The 19,810-nt window shown below is 40.0% G+C and overlaps 1 protein-coding gene across 1 annotated transcript in view; it reads right to left on the bottom strand.

Moving 5' to 3' along the window:
- The window catches only part of ZDHHC17 (zinc finger DHHC-type palmitoyltransferase 17), a 65,564-nt gene extending 55,249 nt beyond the window's left edge, over positions 1 to 10,315 (bottom strand). Inside the window, exon 1 of the mRNA XM_064701978.1 lies at positions 10,151 to 10,315. Within this exon, the coding sequence (XP_064558048.1) occupies positions 10,151 to 10,213 (63 nt within the window). The 5' untranslated portion in view covers positions 10,214 to 10,315. The remainder of the gene's footprint in view (positions 1 to 10,150) is intronic.
- Positions 10,316 to 19,810: the final 9,495 nt, after the last annotated feature.

The following is a 19,810-nucleotide window of genomic DNA, read 5'->3' as shown; positions in this document are numbered from 1 at the left end:
AAATCACAATAAATCACAATCACAGGCTTAAGAAGAGTAGCTTTTTCTTCTCTCAAAACCAGTTTCTCTCAACATTTACTGCTGCAACAGTTCATCTAACTGCTGACTGCCATCCAGTGAGAACAGTCTGATCCTTCTCATATTCCCACAAACACCTAGCCCAGAAAGTTAAGATTTCTCTAGGGCTATGTTGCTTCATAACTTTGAGGAACCAGAATGTTCAGCAGCTATGAGCTGTTAGATTCTCTGGATCAGGATGATTCATACACACCTTCAGTTTAGCTAATCCATACTAGAAAATTCCCACCTAAACCAGACTACGTTCTCCATGGGAAAAAAAATGCCATACACTTGTTTTATTAACTGATCAAATTATGCATTTTAAAAAATAGTTCAGTGTTTGGCTTGCAAATACATACCATTGCCTTACTTTGATCCTTAACCAGTAACATTAGGATTCTCCCTGCCCCTATTACAGCACTGAATTACACAAAATGAGTATGACATGATAAAATAACCTTCCATTCAGTGGTATTTCTGTTACTTTTTTCCATTACTTTGTACATTTTACTGCATTTTGTGAAGTCTGTTCAGCTTACCTCCTATAATTTTGGTCTAATTGCACAGTTTCTTGACTAAAAGATGCATTTATGAAAATCCCTAGAGAAGCTAATTATAGAATACATAAACAATGGAAATAAATCTTTGCCTAATACTAAATTTTTTTTAAATCAATATACAGTTTAAGAAGACAATGTTTCTTTAAAAAGTGGAGAAATAGATTGAGAAAAGCCTCACCTCAAACACCATAAAGCAGTCCTTTTGCTGCTACAGATTTCCACCCACATGCAAGTCAGGCATCACACAGAGACCATAATCCTGCATACTCTCCAACACAGATCTAATTTTTTACATAACAAGTTAGAGATGCTCAACTAGAGCCCTTAATCCAACCACTCTATGCAGAGGTCAGAGCTCATGTGATTAAAAGCACAGCTATAATGATAAGTTTTGTTTCTTCAAACAAAGCACCCATAACTAGTCAACTGTTTTCTAATATTTTCCTTGAAAATATTAGAATTAGAGGAGGAATTAGAATTCCTCCTAAACTGAACAGTGTTATACTTTAGGAAGCCATAGCTTCACAAGTAAGCTTTTCAAGAGGCTTTGTATTTGCACACAAAGCAAGCACTATTTAAAAGAGTTACATTTATTAGCATTTGTAATGGTTAAAGAGCTTCTAAACTTAAAATGCTATGGTGTAAAGCTCACTATAAAGCTTTTGTTTAGTCAGCAACCTACATTAACATGTACATTTATCTTTTTGGCTTTCTTTTCAAGGAGTGTTGCATTATGTTCTTAGCCAAAAATCTCAGGACTTTGGCAAAAATGAAACTATGCGTTTTCCAGGTGATTTACACAGCTCTAGGTCTCACAGAAGCTTACAGATCCAAACAAAAAATCTCTGAAAGAGCAAGCTTTAAGAGTCCATCATGAAATTAGTGTAAAACCATTTACATATTTCACTCTTTTAAAGTGCTAAACTTCAAAAGTGCACCCAAGATGTGTCTAGCCCAACACTGATACTCAGTTACTTGGAGAAAAAAGTCCTCCTTTTCAAATACACAGAAAAGGATATTCTTAAAAGTATTTTTCAAAGGTAAATGTTTTTTTCCCATCAAGAATCAGATCACCAGCACGTGCACACAACAGAACGAGCAGTCAGCCTAGCTACAGATGCCCTTTTCTCCGTGGCAGATACAGAGAAAAAACTTAGTACAAGTTGTGCTCAACCCTTACAAAAAATTTCAATTCACCATTCCCATCTCAACTTTTTAGCAGTCCATGGAACCTCTCATCAACAGCCAGTGGAGCAAACTCCCATTCCCACTTATAATAAAAAGAGGCTGCTTAACCCACCCCAACTAGGAACTGCATGAAAGGTGTTTCAAATCATGCTAACAGACAATCCTGCAGCAAATGAGACAGCTCAGTGAATCCATGGTCCAACACTGCAGAAGGGTCCTGTTCTCTCCAACTCCTCACTTTCCAAACCAGGACTGACAGCTCACCATCTACCTTCTGTCAGTGCTTTAGTGCACTTGACCCTTCCATGAGTAGGCTTAGTGAACTGGCAGAGTGTTATTCACAGCAGTTTTTTTACTGGATACATTTTTCACTGATTTACTTCTCTGAACTGACTCATCCTGGGACCAGAGAAACATCACTGGCAGATGAGTGCAGCTGGAAGCACCTAAATCACAATCAGCTTAGGACAAGCTAAAAGTGATCTGCAATCAGCCAGGTGATCACACTCCTGGCCCTGGCTGCACCTTCTCCATTACCTCTTACCCATTCTCACAACAGCACAGCAAAGGTGTCACATCAGGCCACAGACTCACCAAGCAAGTGCCACCCCAAGTCACCCACTGGCCACACAATTGCAAGAGCTCACCCCAAGAAGGGGGAGGAGCCTGTGTCTGTGCTCCACCATGGCTTGAGATCAGCTTAAACTCAATCATAAAAATCACAATCTTCAGAGCCAGCAAGGCAAATGTTCTCAGAGTATGCTCTGATGTCCTCCCTCTCTTGCAACTGCGCTGCCTCCTTTTTGAGTCATCTTCTCCTGATCTTGAGCAGCTTTCCAAGCTCTGACCACGGCATTCCCACTACTCTCCACTTTTGGAACCTCCTCCCTCATAGAGAGAATCAAGAAAACACTTCTACATACCTCAGGGCATCCTGCAGGTGTAGGAAGAAATTACTAGATCTCCTAATTGCACAATTGTAGTCTAATGATACACTACATACTGGATGTGACAGGCCCAAAGCTTCAATTCAGCCAGACTCCCTTTGACTTCACAAAAAGCTTTCTACATTGCTTCACAGTCTCATTTGTAATATAACCCAGTGTTTATCTCAACTACAAGGATACCATAAAAGTCAAATCTGTATCTCATAGTGTCTTTGAAAAGCCATAGAGAACAGTGCGCATGCTGAATTATCAGTTACTGAGGCTGCTCCTACCTAAACATGTCAGTACCAATGGCAACATTGTTCAGTTTTCCAGCAAACAAACATCTTCCTCCTTAATTCTGTAAATTTTCTTCCACAATCATAGTCTTGTTACTTCCCTAAGCAAACAGGCAAACACAGTGAAACAAGCACTGTTGAAAGATTAATCTTCTGTGAAATCTGAGAGAAATAAGGCCTGTGCTTAATGAGTAAACGCAAACTGAATCCACACAAATTTGGATCAAACCAGACATTTCTCTCTTAAGCATTAAGAGGGCCTGTCTCAAAACAAATTTTTAACTTTAAAATCAATCACTGCCCAAATCAGAAGATACCTAGACCAAAAATTTTAAATAGTTGAAAACTAGTTTAAGTGTTTTACCCAATGCCCAAGAAGCCACAATTTTACCACTGAGAAAAAGACGAGAGTGGTGAAAAACTGCACTATTTAAAAAGGCCACTATGACAAAACAACTGCAAAAAAATCTTGTAAGAATTGTAGGTGAAGCATTTGCAATAATGATGACAAATTAGAAAAATATGAAAAAACAAAATGCTAGCAAAAGGATACAATAACTCCCTATCCCTAGAAGGGCAAGCACCATCCTAGCAATAAAACAAATTAACAAAAGTTGCCAAGATTACAAAGTAAGAATAATAGAACTGCCAATAAAAACACAAACCCACAAAATTTGAAAATGTTCGGTAAGTGCAGAACAAAAAGAAAATTTAAATTGCCCCAATAAAATGCTTTCTATAGAACAATAACTATAAAACTTCTGTAAATTACAGGTTGTTTGGATCAACCATATGGTCCAAAAGATGTGAATACTGCTATTCATTATGCCAGAAGAAACTCCTGCAGTCTGGATACAAAATGACATGGGTTATAAACAGTTACCATTTTAAGTCGTTGCTGCCTTTTCTAGGTTTTGATATAAAACTGACAAAAGAGCAAATACTAATATAGCAGACTACAAAGACTAGCACCATGGCTTCACAGGAAACTAAACCTGGCACTTGATTCTGATAAATTAGCAGCAATGGTCAAACACAGTTAATGTCCAAAATGTTTGGGTTAGTAGTATCTGACATTGTGATTAAGAAATTTAAATGAAAGTTAATGTGGTCTATCTTGCATGTAATAAAAGCTACATGTGAGCAAGCTTTATTCTTATGATTTGCTCTGTGACCATTATACCTACTCTCCTTGTTAAGGAATATGCTCCAAAAAACCTCATTCTGGTTATTTCAGTAGCTCCAATATTTAAACCCCCAGAAAAGTGTCAATGTGAAAATACTAAGCATCCTTCAGAGGCTGTACCTTGACCCACCATATTTCATCACTGCAACCCAGAAGTAAACAACAGTTAGAGATAATTCTAACTGGGAGGGGAGGGTGGGGAGGGTGTGGAGAGAGAAAAAGGGGAACAAGTAATACTCTCTTTCTGATACAACTTAGGGATGTTGGGACAGGACAAAATCAGGGTTTTTTAAATATCAACAAAAGCCAAGTCCTACCTAAAATAAGGACCTATCCTAGAAACTACCTCAAAGGGTTGGTCATTATCTGAGCACAACTTTCCAGCATGACACAGTTCCCAACAAGACCAGTACAAATCTCTCTATGGGGAATGATGAGCAGGATGGCCTTGGTTGGAAGGAACCTTGAAGCCCATCCAGCTCAAGCCCTCTGCTGTGAGCAAAGACACCTGCCACAAGAGCTCAGACCCCATCCAGCCTGGCCTTGAAAACTTCCAGGGATGGGTCATCCAGAGGGTGTTTGCTGCCAGAGCAAACATAGGGCACTGCTTCCAAGTTCCTGCAACAGCTACTGCACTGACAGCAAAGCCATCAAAACACTGAAAGGACAAATGAACACGAGAGACTCAAAAGGGTCAGGAGGACTGCAGACCATAACAGGAGTATAGGGGTCTGATAATCATCAGCATATTAAATAGATACAGACAGACCTATATTTGGATAGGTATCTTGCAAGATGTAATGAACAGGAATAAATTAAATTCAGGCTAGACACATGTTTAAGTCTTCAACAGACTAATTAAATTTGAGGGCAACTTTCCCATTTATGCAATATGACCTATTAACATAGGGTTTTATTTTCTTTTTTACTTTATAATTAGCACTCTGGCAATAAAAAGAATTAGTTAAAAACCTTTAGCCTGTGATATAAGGTTGGATTAGATCTGCAGTCCTCTCCATACTCAGCCTTTGGAGCTACCCAAAATACACCAAGCAAAGCTCAACCTTCAGTATGAAGCATGCTAATTTGTCTGAGACTTCACAGATCTGTTGTCCTTTCTAAGCAGTATAATAAGTGATACCTGATCTTTAAATGAGCTCACAAATGCAAGACTAGTCTCTGGAGTGAAGCTGACTAAACAACACAGTAAGTTCTGGATCTGTCCAGGACAATTAAGAACAATCTGCACTCCAGGACAACCCCAACAATATCGACAGAACTCCACAGAGAATAGAGCTGGATGGTAAAGTCAGGCCTTTCACTGAAATTTTGAACAGAAAAAATTACAGCAAAACTTTTAGTAGGTTTACTTGTTTTCTTCAAATCACCAAGAAGGAATATAAGTATATATGCTTCTAACTTCCTTGGTAGTTACAAACTGAACCACAAGGAGAGAAACAAAGATAAGAATGATGGCTTCCATCTGGAAAAATTCCTGTCAAACAGAGGCTATAAGTGTTAAAATTGCTTTTCAACTTTGCAGGAAGATTGTTCTTGGGCAAGATTTTTTTAAATGCCAAGAGGAATCTGTAATAAACAATAACTTCCATCTTTCTCAAATATATCCACCACCACCTGATAGTGGTAAATACACTACACTGACATAGCAAGCCAGATCTTCCTTCCCAGTAATAGCTCTTACCATTTAGGAAGAGATGTAACTCTCAACAGCTGCAATATCTTTGGCAGTTAGGGCCATACTAGACACATATCTAGAATGTTTTTCAAATACAAAGGAGCATTACAAGCAAAATCCATTTTCTAAGATTCTTCTCCCTCCCCGCCCCTTGAATTTCAGAATAAAACATCCAAACCTATCATCACCTACCACAGAGGAGTTAGGAATTCACTCTTATTTAGAAGATCCAAGGAATTTAAAGTTAGGTCTGCTGGCCTATTAAAATTATTTAATCAGAGGACAACAAACATAATCAGCATGAACAACATTCCCATAGCAGGGCTACAGTGTATAAAAGGAAGCAGAGCTTGCTATTCTGTCACCAGAAACTTAAACACTGGGAGAAGGGAACAAACCAGCAGGGAGGGACTCCTTGGCCTAGTGTTAGCCTGCCATGGCAGGGTGCTCTGCATCCCTCCTAATGAAGCCACCACATCACACTGCAGGCCAACCACACCATGGCCATCTGAGACCTGCACCTATTGGGCTCCCTTTGGTCAACCATGTACTTCCCAACCTTGCTGAGAAATCCTAAGAATTCATGGATATGAATCAGAGTCACTCCAACACAGTCTACACTCTACATTCATATATTTGACACACCACTCAGTTAGCCATTTGTGGAATTAAAAAACTTACATCTGCTCTATAGAAAGATCCCTGAACTCCAGCTGAAAGCATCAACAGCTGGATAATCCACTACTGCCCTCCTTCCTTCACTACAATGATTACTCACTCTCCACGTTCACCACTTGTGCTTTCCAATTTGACCCCATTCAACTTCACTTTCCAGTCACTGGATCTTGTTAAGCATGAACTGAATAAAACACTGGATTTCAGTAAAAAAATATTCACAAAGGGAAAAAAAAGATACCACTCACTTTTCCAGATAATGTGAACAGGGCTTTTGCAGGCCTTTTACCTCCCGTAAGGCATTATTAACGTAATTTTTAATTCTTTCCCATACTCTTCACTATTTAATATTTTTAAAGACAAAACTTCATCATGAGCATTGCCACATGTTCAGCCAAAAATCATCTCCTTGTTCTTATACATTTTTAAACAAAGCATTATACTAAGAACTTCTGCTGAACTGCGTGTTCATATTTGCATCCTATCAGTCAATAACTTTTGGGATACAATCCCATGCATATGCTTGTTACCTTCAGTGCACTGCTTTGAATACAGCTGCTCTAAGGTGTGCCTTGCTAATATTTTAGCATAATTTCACATGAATTCTGGATGGTTTTCTACAGTTCCATCCTCCCTGCTTCGCACTCATCCACCTTGTTTGTCTGCAAAATTTATTATTGACAATTTTGATATTGTGTCCAAATCATTAAAGAAAAAAATCCAAGTCCAGTAGACCAGTAGACTAACTCCTCCATGACTTTTAGGAACAATGAAATTCAGGAATAATCCTAACAGCTATTACCAAGATGGATCAGTTAGCCAGCAGTTCTCCAAGCATTTATCACACACTGTAAGATCCTCCTACAAGTATCACATTTGCAATCAATATTATTTGTTGTACTTCACCACTAAAATTATCTTCAGAAGCTTTGTTGTCCCACTGCAATCTTACAGCTAGAAAGATGGGATCTACCCTGTCACACTAAACTGAACTTGTCATAAAGCAGAATAAATATTATTGGAAAGAAGAGTCTATTACTTAGGTTCAGCGTGCATTCAGGAGGGAGGGAGCAAGGGAGGCCCAAGAACTCAGCATGGCACCACACAAACCCCTCAAAAGCACTCCCACCATAAATTTCCTAAAGCATGCACATTTCCATTCACTTCTACCTTTTCTTACCAAAATTACCGAATCACTTTAAACTGAGTCTTTCACAAATAAATAAATAAACAAACAGATCTCCCAGCATGACAGTAGTTAAGTAATTTTCACTATTCCTTCAAAGCTCTTTCCTACAACACTAATATTGTATTCATAGTATTTCATGGCAAAATGCAAAGCCTTAGAGCCCAGATAAAAACAAACACATCCCTTCAAAACAACAAAAAAAATCAAACAAACAAAAAAATCTGCAAAAACTTCAAACAATTTGAAAGTAATCCAAATTAGTCAATACAAAAAGACAGTAAGAAGCAAAAGCCTCATTAAAAAAGGTATACAAAAATACCTGAAAAAGATACCAAAAATAAACAACAGCATGAAGCAAAAAAAAAAAAAAAAGGTTAAGATTTTGACAGTCCTATAAAAAGCATCGGTTTTAAATGTACACAAATGTTGAAACTGATTATATGCTCTAACGTCACTACTTACATAAGGACATGGTGCTATTTTCTTAAAAAGTGGAAATCACCATGGATGAGGGCCCCTGACCTTCAGAAACGACTGAGCACAGATGCAGAGCATCGTTCAGTGGGCAGGTCTGTGCAGCACAGCTCTGCTATGGCACACCAGCCGTAAGTTTTCAAAAGAGCATCTCTGGAGGCTCTGTGAACAGCCACACACTGATGTCTCACCACCAACATGAAAAACATCCTTCTCTAAAGTTTATCTGTACAAAGACTTTAGGGAATAAAGAAACACTCACTGAAATCCATGTAGACACTATCTTGTGAGTAAGATCTAGTCAGACACTCAGCATTTCTGGAAATATCGAATAAAACTCCCTCCAAACTAGTGATGTTGATTGCATATTAAAAGATCCCAGTTCAAATTACAGCACACAATATATATTAACTTCCATTCCCATCTTTTGTGCAGACATTCAACTTTATACATCAAAGGAACAGTACAAAATTCTACCAGATGAACTAGCTAGACTACAAATTTAAATTGAGATATTTTCGTTTGCTATACAGTAAGTACTCCAAGTTAACAAACACTAGTCTTCAATCTTTAAAACACAATGAATTTCTGACAAGCTGTAAGTGCTTTTTATTCCGCTTTCCAATCTTAGATTGCCTATTTAAAGTTTCCACAAGTTAAGAACACTTTCTTTCAAAGAACATCAACATCCTGCAGTCTGGATCACTACTGAAAAGTTGTGTCACTTCTGAAAATCATCAGACACTGCTACCGAGGGTACTGCATTTAATCTGACTCCAGTTAGGCTGCAAAAACATGTAGCAACAGTCTACACACATCCCTTAAAATAAATCCCCAAAAAACGAACAAACAAACCAAAACCACAAAAAAAAACCCCCAACCAACAACAAAAAATTCGAGACGTTCACTTGGGGTTTATTGATAGTTAATTACCTTTCAGAACAGGCTGGTCTATTCGAAAGTCATAAGCATAGTTTAGAGAGGCAGAGCAGGTAAGGTACCATGTACAGAGGCCTATACAGCCTCTTCAGTCATCAAATAAACTAACAGTCTTTTACGATACTGTTTAAGGAAAAGATACCATCTGTTTAGCAAAACCTGGAGCCTGACATATGCACTTATCCGTTTTGTAGGCTGAAAAATCAATTCTTACAGTCCTTAACGTATCGGGTTCCAAGTCCAAATGTAAAAGCTTTTCTAAACTATTTAAAATACCTTTCAAAACAATCATGCTAGTCCTCAAGAATACACACATGCCGCTGACAAAGGTGGGCGGCACAAAAGGAGGATAAAAGAAAACGGCATAAAACGACCTCTACATGTTACCTGTAAACATTCCTCCCACCGTCAACACACTGGAAAAAACCAGACCGCTCGCTCTCTAGATAAGCCCACGCCACACAGGGAGCGCTGGGCTGGATGGGGCCAGCCCCGACCTGCGGATGAGCTGCAGACCAGTGCCATCAAACCCAAGGGAACAGTAATTCCTGCGAGCCGCTTTCCCCGGGCAGCCGGGCCGGGCCGGGCTCCGAGCGCAGCCGCTCGGGGCCGGTGCGGCGGCACCACCCGGGGCGCCTCTGCCCCCGCCGCTGCTCCCCCGGCTCGGGGGCGGCCGGGACTGCCGGCGAGGGACCCTGCACCGCTCCCCGCCATCCGCACCCGCCTTTCCCCCGGCCCAGCCCTGCCCACCCCGGCCCGCCACCGCCACCGCCGCCACCGCCGCCACCGCGCACACCCAGGCCGGCGGCGGGGGGCGGCGGCGCCGCACCTCCCGCCCTCCGTGCACCCCGCCCGCCCGCCGAGCTCCGCTCCCCCCCGCCCCACGGCGGGACGCCGTCCCGGCCGCGCCCCGAGCCCCGCTCCCGCGCCCCGCTCCCTGCGGGCGGGCCGCTCGCACCTCCGGGTGCAGGATGGGGACGCAGCCCGCCTCCTTCTCGTACTCCTCCAGCGGCGCCGCCATCTTCCTGCCAGCCCCGCGCCCGCTGCATGCCGGGTAGTGCGCGTGCCCGCCGCGCCCCCGCGCGCCGCCGCTTCCTCTGGCGGCCCGGGCGGGAGGGACGGAGCGGAGTGAGGCGGCCTGAAGGTGCGGGGTAGCTACGGGTGTACATATATATATATATATATATATATATATATATATATATATATATATATAGTATATATATATGATATATATGTATGTATATATATATATGTATATAATATATACAGGCAGTGTGTCGTGTGTGGCGTACATATATACACACAGCGTGTGTCGTGTGGTGTACAAATATATATATATACACACACAGTGTGCGTCGTGTATGGTGTACATATATACACATACACAGCGTGTGTCGCGTGTGGCGTACATATATATGGTGTACATATATATATACACACAGCGTGTGTCATGTGTGGTGTACTTATATATATATATACACACAGCGTGTCGTGTATGGTACCTGTCTGTGTGTGTGTGTCTGTGTGTGTGCACCCCAGTGTCTGTGGAGACACCGGTCCCAGTTCTCCTGGAATCCATACCCAGTATAACGCAGGCTTGCGGAGATACCCCTAATGAGGAGTGGAGTTCATTGCAAGTTGGAATGTGAGCCAGAAGAGAGCCCTTCACCTTCTGCCTTTAATGGAGATTTGGTTCCATACTAAGCAGTGTCTGTCCATTTTTCTCTGGGGGTTACCTTCATGCCTGCTGGAGTAGCAAAGAGAGCATGGGAAGAAAGCAAGGTTTTAGTTAGGTTTTTGCTCCCAGCTGCAGGAATGTTTGAAATCCCCCAGCAGGACTCCCTGAGGAAGCAATTCCTTGCAAGCATTCGTGCCCCACTGGGCCAGTGGTTCCTCACATCCCGACCAGATGGCTGCAGATTTGGGGACAAGTGACAAAATAGCTCTGTTTAGCTGGTCATTTCTACTGTCACAGGCTGAATAGTGTGCATACAGCCAAGATCAGGAATCCTAAAGCACTTTATTTATTTTTTTAAAAAATAAATTACATTTTAATCAAAAATGGTTTTGCAATTACAGAACGTTATTGCTGGTTTGACTACTGCTCTATATTGCTATATCTATGGTGCTCTCATTTGCCATTGTGAGAAAGGGACCTTTTGATAATACATTTTGTTGTATCATAATACATTAAGCTCATAAGCCTAAAACCCTACAATGATATTCTCTTCATTACTCTTTCCTATCTCATGCAAAATGTAACAGAGAAGCACTAATAAAATCTGACTGCAGCATTATTAAAATGTTAAACCATAAATGTCTTTTTTTTAATGTATTTAAAATCAAAATTGTGAAGAAGAATGACATAAGATTTAGAAAGCGGGGGTGTGAAACAGGTCTCAAAGCACATATTTGAAACCATAAGGGCTGAAGTGCTAAAAGAGCAGAACAAGACACTGAGTATACAGGAGAGGATCTTTTTTTAACTGTCTATATTATTAAATGTACTAGGGCTTAGATATAATTTGCAATTTGATTTGCATGAGGAAGAGAATTTCAACCCCCTACAACCTCCAGAAATAGAAATCCTATTAATCATGACAATTCATCACTCCTATTTATAATAAAAGCAAAGGTGATCAAATAACTAAAAATCTTTATAGTATTTTTACTATTCAGATTATTTTTCCTTAGAACTCTGAAGAAGTTATGCTTTGTCCCATAGCTCTGAACTGGATTGTAAACACTCTGACATCTGTCTTAGGTATTTATAGCCTGTTCTTCACAGATCTATACATTTGCAAACCAATTCTGTTGCCAGATATTTCTGTACAGAGAATTTTTGCTGCTTGAACTGGGGCCTGATCTGTGAGTATAGTTCATGTGCAGCCTATTATATTTTTCTTCAGAACAAGTGTCCCTTTTACTGCCAAGTAACAGCAGAACTAGAATATGGGATTGTGCTGCTGTGCCTCTGCATTGGAGCTCCTCGTTCAAAAGCTAGCAGTGGTTCAGGAGTTTAAAAAGTTTTCCACACTTCAAGCATTCACTGTCCTTTCCTAATCTACATACAATCGAACATAATTACATGGAAATGTGATTCTTCATTGTTTTGCATTGTCATTACAGAGAGATTGTGGTCTGTGCAGAGGAAGCAAATGGCAGATACAAACCCAGCAATCTGCTACAGTAACAAAGTTTACTCCTATTTACCACGAATCTAAAAGGCTGTAAGGTTAGATGTTTTTCTGGACTCTGCCAAAATAATTACTATCTGACCTTAAGAAAGTATTTCACTTCTCTATAATTTACTTTGCTCACTTGTAAATCAAAAACTTTGTCATCTCATTCGGGGGGGTAGTCTGGGAATTTATTACCATTGCAGAGCAATTTTATCTCTCTGATTAAAGATGCCTTGTAAATGCCAGGAATTGTTGTTGATCAATGGCAGGAAATGTTCTTCCGTGCGATTGCATTGAGTGCTCCATAGCTGATGTGTGAAGTGTTCTCCCTATTGAACCAAGAGATTTTATCCAGCTCTACTTAACTAGGCATGCAGTAGGGACAACTCTGTAATATTGGTTAAACATCACACACACTAGAAATTATTTTAGGTCATATTCTCACAAAAGGAAAAGAGTTCACCAGTACCACAGACAGATTTTCTTGCCTTTGTTTTGCTTTATGTGAAAAGGGACATAAGGTCTGGAGACCTTTTAATTTTCAGGTAAACCAAACAACAGCCAAACTGGGAAGTAAATAGCACAAAGTCTTATGAGTCTCTATTCTGTGACATGAATTTTATCTTCTTTAACAAGTTATTAGGAAGAAAACCCTTTGGCAGAGACAAAACATATTTATGGAACACACATCTGTACACATTATTCAGTGCTAGGCATGACTGTGCAGCCTTTTTAGCTTCTGTATTCTACTAGGCTGTGAAATGTGACAGTGAAATAAAAGACTTTTAACACACATTTCTTAGTAATAGCTTTGCATTATGTTGTCAACATTTAAAACATCTAAACGTGTATGTAAACAATGTTTAACTTTGCAACAAGATATTGCAATTAAAGCTAAATGCTTTTTCTCATGGCAGGTCAAAACTTAAAGTAAAAATATTGGAATGTCTTAGTACAAAAATAGGTAGCAAGTCAAAAGTACCTTACCTAACCCTACAAAAATGTGTATCTTTAAAAGAGTTGTGCATGTCCTTCACTTTTCATACATAGTTTTGATTAATCCTATTCTAATTAATAAATCATCAGATGGATTTGCCACCGTACAGAGGTGCCTCTGAAATTTTCTCTTGCATAATTGTCACTTGCATTGTGACCCAAAAAACTAGCCTCACTATCAAGGGCTAAAATATCTGGAGAAGCCATGTCATGGTCCTGTTCTCTGAGTATATGTGCAGAGGGGCTATGAGTAATTATCTTTATTATTCTCTATCTCTGCTTCATTTTCTTATCCCATTACTGTTTGAGCCTTGTGCTTTATGTATTGGAAATGACACCCACCTATCTAAATGTGTGTACCAAAATGAATATATAAAACGTGTCATTCTGCATGGGTTTATCCAAGTCTATGATTTCTCTCTGCATTCACTCCTACATGGAGAACATCCACTTCTCACAGTTTGGACCAGTTTGGGTGACTGAAAGCCTGTGAGTTTGCATGACAGCTCCACAGAACTTGTCTTTAAAAATATAATCCGGCTGAAAATGCTCTCAAAGCAAGTGCATTAAGAGAATATTAAATATGCATGATTGAAAACAGAAATCCGACAGTGAAATTCTTCAATACAGTGCCTCTTATAGCTGCGGGCACTGCTTCTGTTGCAGTATCTCAGGGCTCTGACAGCAGTGTGGATGTGAATGAAGCCTGTGTGACTGGTCCCAGCTGGCTGCCCCGCCCTCTTGAGAGGGATTGTGGTATTTTCGGGGTCTCCCGTGCAGGAAGGAAAGATGAATCTGACTCCATGTTCTCAGAAGGCTAATTTATTATTTTATTATATTATATTACATTAAAGAATGCTATACTAAAACTATACTAAAGAATAGAGAAAGGATACTTACAGAAGGCTTAACAAGATACTGATTAAAAACTCGTGACTGACTCCTCAGAGTCCAACACAGCCTGACTGTGATTGGTCATTAAGTAAAAATATTTCACATGTTGGATAAGCAATGTCCAACCACATTCCAAAGCAGCAAAACACAGGAGAAGCAATCAGATAATTATTGTTTTCATTTTTCTCTGAGGCTTCTCAGAGAAAAATGGAGAAGAAATCCTGGCGAAGGGATTTTTCCAGAAAATATGACAGTGACAAGGGGTGACTGTCCTGGAAGGCAGATCCATCAGATCTCACTGTAAGTCCAATTCTGAACTACTGCTGGCTTCAGCCTCTCCTCTAGGGTAATGTGAGATTTCAGCATCCTGGGCAGGAAGCCATGGCAGTTCAGGAGAGGACTCATGAGGGGATCAAGTGTCCTTACTCTGCAGTGACAGCATCTGTCAGCCGGGATGGCTGGGGACAGCCGCCGTGTGGCCATGTAACGTGCTGCCACATGTCAGCCCGTGCTGCTGTATCAGGCTGCAGTGGGGATGTGATTTCCCTCGCTGCTGAGCGTGGTCAGGTTCTTCTCTGCACAGCCAGTGCAGAGGATCAGTCACAGTGGCTGCGTTGGGCAGTTTGTTCCCGAGCATCACAAAAGAGAGCCTGCAATGCCCTTACACCAGTTTGTATCAGTGTGTTTCTGAATTCCAGTGGTGGTCTTCTTGATTTACATTGTTGTGCTGAGAGAAGAAAGTCAGATGCTTTACTGTTTGCCAAATAGCACTGTACATCATGACAGGCAGTTTTAGGTACCACGAAGCAGTCCTCCTGAAACAGGGGGGAAAATACTGGAAAAATCCCAGCTGAACTATCATCCAATGTCTGGGTCCTCCCTGTAGTCTGTGGCATACACAGCATGGACAGAGGTCCTAAAAGGGAAAGTCACCTTCTTCTCTACTCCTCCTGAGTGTATTCATTGGGGGCAAGCTTCTTTTGATGGGATAAGAAGCCATAGTATTGTCTACTAGCCTGCAAATGATAGGTGCTTTTATGGAACAGGATGACTCTGCCAAGGAAGTCTTCTCTTTTGCCACATAAACTCTTGCTCCCTTGGAAACAGTCCAGGAGGTCGCTAGTCTTAAAAAATGCCCAGTGGCAATGTTTGATATAAAACATCAGAAAAATAATATATTTGTACTATTTCCCCCTCACTTTCCTTAAGGGAGCAAACTTTCCATTTTACTACTGGAAGCTGGAAATGCCCTTCCAGTGAGGAAATTGTCACCCATTTCATTTAAAGGGAGCCTTTTCTGCATGTAGTTTCCTACTGCATAATTGGACCCCAAATCCCTGTATTAAATTTTATCCAGGGAGATTTCCCTATAGAGTTATTGAAATATAATGCTGATGACATGAGCACATAGAGAAAACAGGGACAATCAGCAAGATGCTAGACATCTATTAAACAAAAAAACCTAAATAAATTGTATTTGTTGAATCCTAAATGTCTAAATTAATCTTGTGCTTTCAAAACAGTAAGCACATGAGCCTGTGAATCCAATATCTCTTTCTGGAGAGATCCTTTCTGTCACTTTCTGTTGCTTTCAAGTTTTTTTGTAAATCATTACTAGTATTTGAACACAGAGGGGTAAGAACTAAACATAATTTGCTGCTAATCATGGCACCCTTGCTCTCCATTTTTGGTGGTTTTGCATTTTATTGTATATTTCTTTTCTGCCAAAATAATCTTATTAGCATGAAATATGTATAACCCTTGAGTGACATAAAGCAATCATATTATTTCCCTAGGTGATTATCTTTGCTGATGCAATTCCACTGCTGACAAATTCTGCATTGATTTAAAAGTGCAGAAAATGAGTGGGGTTATCTAACTTGACTTTTTATTCCCACTTTTTTTTTTCCTTTTAAGATTATATGCTTCTATTTCCCACTCACTGTGTTTTAAATATCTGATCTTGATACCATATCATACTCACGGATGACTTTGCTGCTCTCTTTTATGTCAAAGGACCATCTCTCCTTTCTTTGTTCATTATAGTCAAAGTGGCTATTACTTTGTGTTCTCATTACTTAGACTAGGTAGATCTAATAGGTGCACTAAAATAATTTTTCAGTTGCCTGAGTCTGTTAGTCTCCTGTGAGTTTCCCCGTGGAGCTTGTTCTTGGCACATTCAGTAACGTGCCACATGTACCAGTTTGTTCTGCTGACACATCTGCCTGCGCTCGTGTTTTGGGGAAACCCAGGACTAGTGTGATGCAGCTGACACTGAATTATGCTCCATATTTGTAAAGGAAAGTGGACAGACTTAAACTGAAGACTGGATTACACTTTCGGAACTTCTTTCCTTTTCTATTTTCATTTTCTTTATCCTTTCTCCCCTCCCAGACCTATCTTTATATATTTTGCATTGGGCTGATTATTCTAGCTGCCTTCGGAGAAGGTGCAGAATATATCCAAAGAATGAATTTTTGAAACACAGGCAGTTGCTGAGGCAGAAACTCACTGCCAAAATGAAAACCAGTGACAAACCAGTAAAATAAAATTAATAGTAATTCCACTACTTTAAAAAGATACCATTGAGAATGAAGCCATAAATATTCAGCAATGGTTTTATGAAAGTACTGCATCCTCAGGAATTTAGGTTGGAGTGGGCTGAATGATGAAATAAGAGAAGAATAACAGTGAAGAGTTTCATTTACAATCTTTGGTTGAAAGCCAATAAACGAATTCTTTTTGGCACTTTATATCAAATGAAGCAAATATTTTTCCTGCTCAGATATAAAGCAAGCTCTGAGGAACATGGTAGACTAACACTCTTCCCCTTTACAAATGAGAATTTTCTAGCTGAATTAAAATAATTTTCAGTGACCAAGGTGAAGTCCAAACATAAATTAATAAGACACTTCTATAAATATCATGGTCCTAGAATACTACTGTTTTACAATCCTCTTGAGGAATTGTTGTTATCATGGCCATGGCAGAGAATGTGTAGAGCCCATTGTCAAGGGAGGTGTATTGTCAGGGATAGACCTGCTCATTCATTGCACATGAAAGAGTAGAAAAAAGGAATAGTACAGGAAAACAATATAAAAGAGGGAAACTTTATCATAAGTAATGAAAAATAAAATTAAATTATTTTTATAATGATAAATTAAATAAAATGATTATGAAAGTTTATGATAATAGAGAAGAGCAAGAGATGAGAAGTGCTCAGTTCGAAGAGACCTACAATAATCATCTAGTCCAACAGCCTGATTACCTCAGGGGTGGCTATTTGCTTTTCATGGCAGATGTTTAAATTCTCTGTGGTTGGTTTTGTTTCGAGGTTTTTTTGTAGAGAACAATTAATTTGCTTATTGAAGTTCTTAAAGCATGCTATGCAGGCATTTTAGATTTATTATATTATTGGAATTAAGGACAGAAAAAACAAGCCAACAGCACTTATGAAAAACTTCCAAAATTGTGATGGAAAATGTTGCATGAATTACCATCTTATTTAGGTTTTTGCTGAATTTAAGGTAAATTAATAACAGTTGCACAGAGGCAAATACTCGAAGCATAGGGGCCAATATAAATTTGACTGTGTTTTAATGGGAAAGAGTGGTAACAGTTTTCTGTCCTTGACTAAGCAAGGATACATCAGCAACCTCTTCTACAGACTCATTGACACAGTGGGGGAAAATTCTTTCATTAGATTCATATAAGAACTGCCAGAATATTGAAGGTATGACCAAATGAAGAAATAATCCCCACAAGCAGTCTTTAAAAAAATAAAGTAAATAAAATACATCAAACATTCATAAGGTTTGGATGCAAATGGCTAATCTGAAATGCAAACTCAAACATCCCTAATATTCAATACACCATGTTAAACACCATGCTGTGTGATTATAAAAAAAGAAGCCTGGAGTTCAGAAAGTTGTATGTTTAGATGGTATGCTTGGGAATCATAAAAGACATCAAAATGTATAGGAGGTGCATATTTGGTATAATCAAATCTTGAAGCTGTAGGGAGTGAACCAGTAGCACTGTTTTTGGAATGAATGCAGGCGAACTGAGCTGTCACATTAAAGCTGACAGCCATGCTACGCAGCTCTAATCTTCTGTGCAAAGATCTGGGTTAGGAGAGGATGGAAATGTACAGATGCACGATTCCAAGTCCGCCTTCCTGAGCTTGCAAATGAAAGTCAAAAACCATGCCTGATCAGAAACATCAAAAACCGTGGGCAGTGTGGATAATTCCAGAAAGAGGCAGATGATTTAACCCTCTTTCATGATTCTTCTCTGGAAAAAAAGTCTCTAGATGCCAAGACATTTTCAATGCAATGACTGTATTATCTCCCTTGAGATGCTGAGGTAACACAGTCAAAATAGCATCGATGATTCTTGCAGCTTGATGAGACAGACTTCCCTTGAATTGCTGCAAAGTTTAAGACTTTCATCCTCTGCTCTTGAGAGAATCATCACTTAAGAGGTTTCCTAGCACTCTAACTGCACATCTTGATGGTAATGGGAAATGGCAACGCTTCTGAACTTGCAGGACCTTGGTCATCTTGGGTTTCATTTACTGCTGGTGCTTTTAGTGGTCCTTAAAAAAAAAAAAAAAAGGAAAAAGAAAAAACAAAAAGGCTTACTCTTGCTTTAATACAGTGGAAATAAAAGGTTTGGCATACAGAATGGTATTTAATAGATGATTATATATCTGGGCTATAAAACTGCTACAAATGGTCATATATTGTAACAAAAGAAGTAATGAGTTTATTATACTAAAGCATGCTGCTGCTAATTTATAAGCTTTTTCTCTTAGGTTTCAGCAGTTGCTAGAAGCACATAAATGTTTCTGTCATGTCTCGGAAACAAATAACAAAACATGTCCATAGGGGAAGTTACACCATAAAACTGAATTTTAATAGAACAAGAGGGGGCTGACAACAAAAATAATTTCATCTGCAAAGTTGCAGGTTGGCATATTGCAGTTGAGAATACTCTGGCAGTTGTGTAGATGTGAGCTCCCCTGTGTAACACTAACCCAGTCCCTGCCTGTCTCACAGGGAGAAGGGGTAATTCTGGGAAGGTGAAATGACATGTAATAGACCTAGGAGCCATATGCCTTGTTTCTTATGAATATCTTCATTTTGCTTGATAGCCTGTCTCTGGCATTCCCAGTTTTTAACTCAGAAATTTTTCCCAGTGCCATGTCCTAACAGCTTCAGGCAAAGGAGCAGGGCTGCTGCTGCCTGGGTACCCACTGGGCTGGTCGAGGGACAGCAGGGGGGCACCAGCATCAGTCACTGCCCTGGGCATGGGGACAGGATGGACACAGTTGTAGGAAGCTGCAGGCTCATGCTGCTGTGGCAGCTCTGGAGCAGGGCCTGATGGTCTTGGGGGGCTGACATGGGGTGGGCAGTGTGGGGGAGCCCAGTAGTGTGGGCAGGGACAGTCAGGGCTGGTGGTACCATTAGGGTCCTCATGTACTGGGTAGATCTATAAAATCCTCTCTTTTGACCCCATTTTCCCTCACAAGTGTATGGCAA

Source organism: Zonotrichia leucophrys, chromosome 1A (genome assembly GCF_028769735.1).
Source record: "Zonotrichia leucophrys gambelii isolate GWCS_2022_RI chromosome 1A, RI_Zleu_2.0, whole genome shotgun sequence".
NCBI lineage: Eukaryota > Metazoa > Chordata > Aves > Passeriformes > Passerellidae > Zonotrichia > Zonotrichia leucophrys.
Note: the sequence above shows the minus strand (reverse complement) of the source record. Positions and strands in the feature narration are given on the sequence as shown.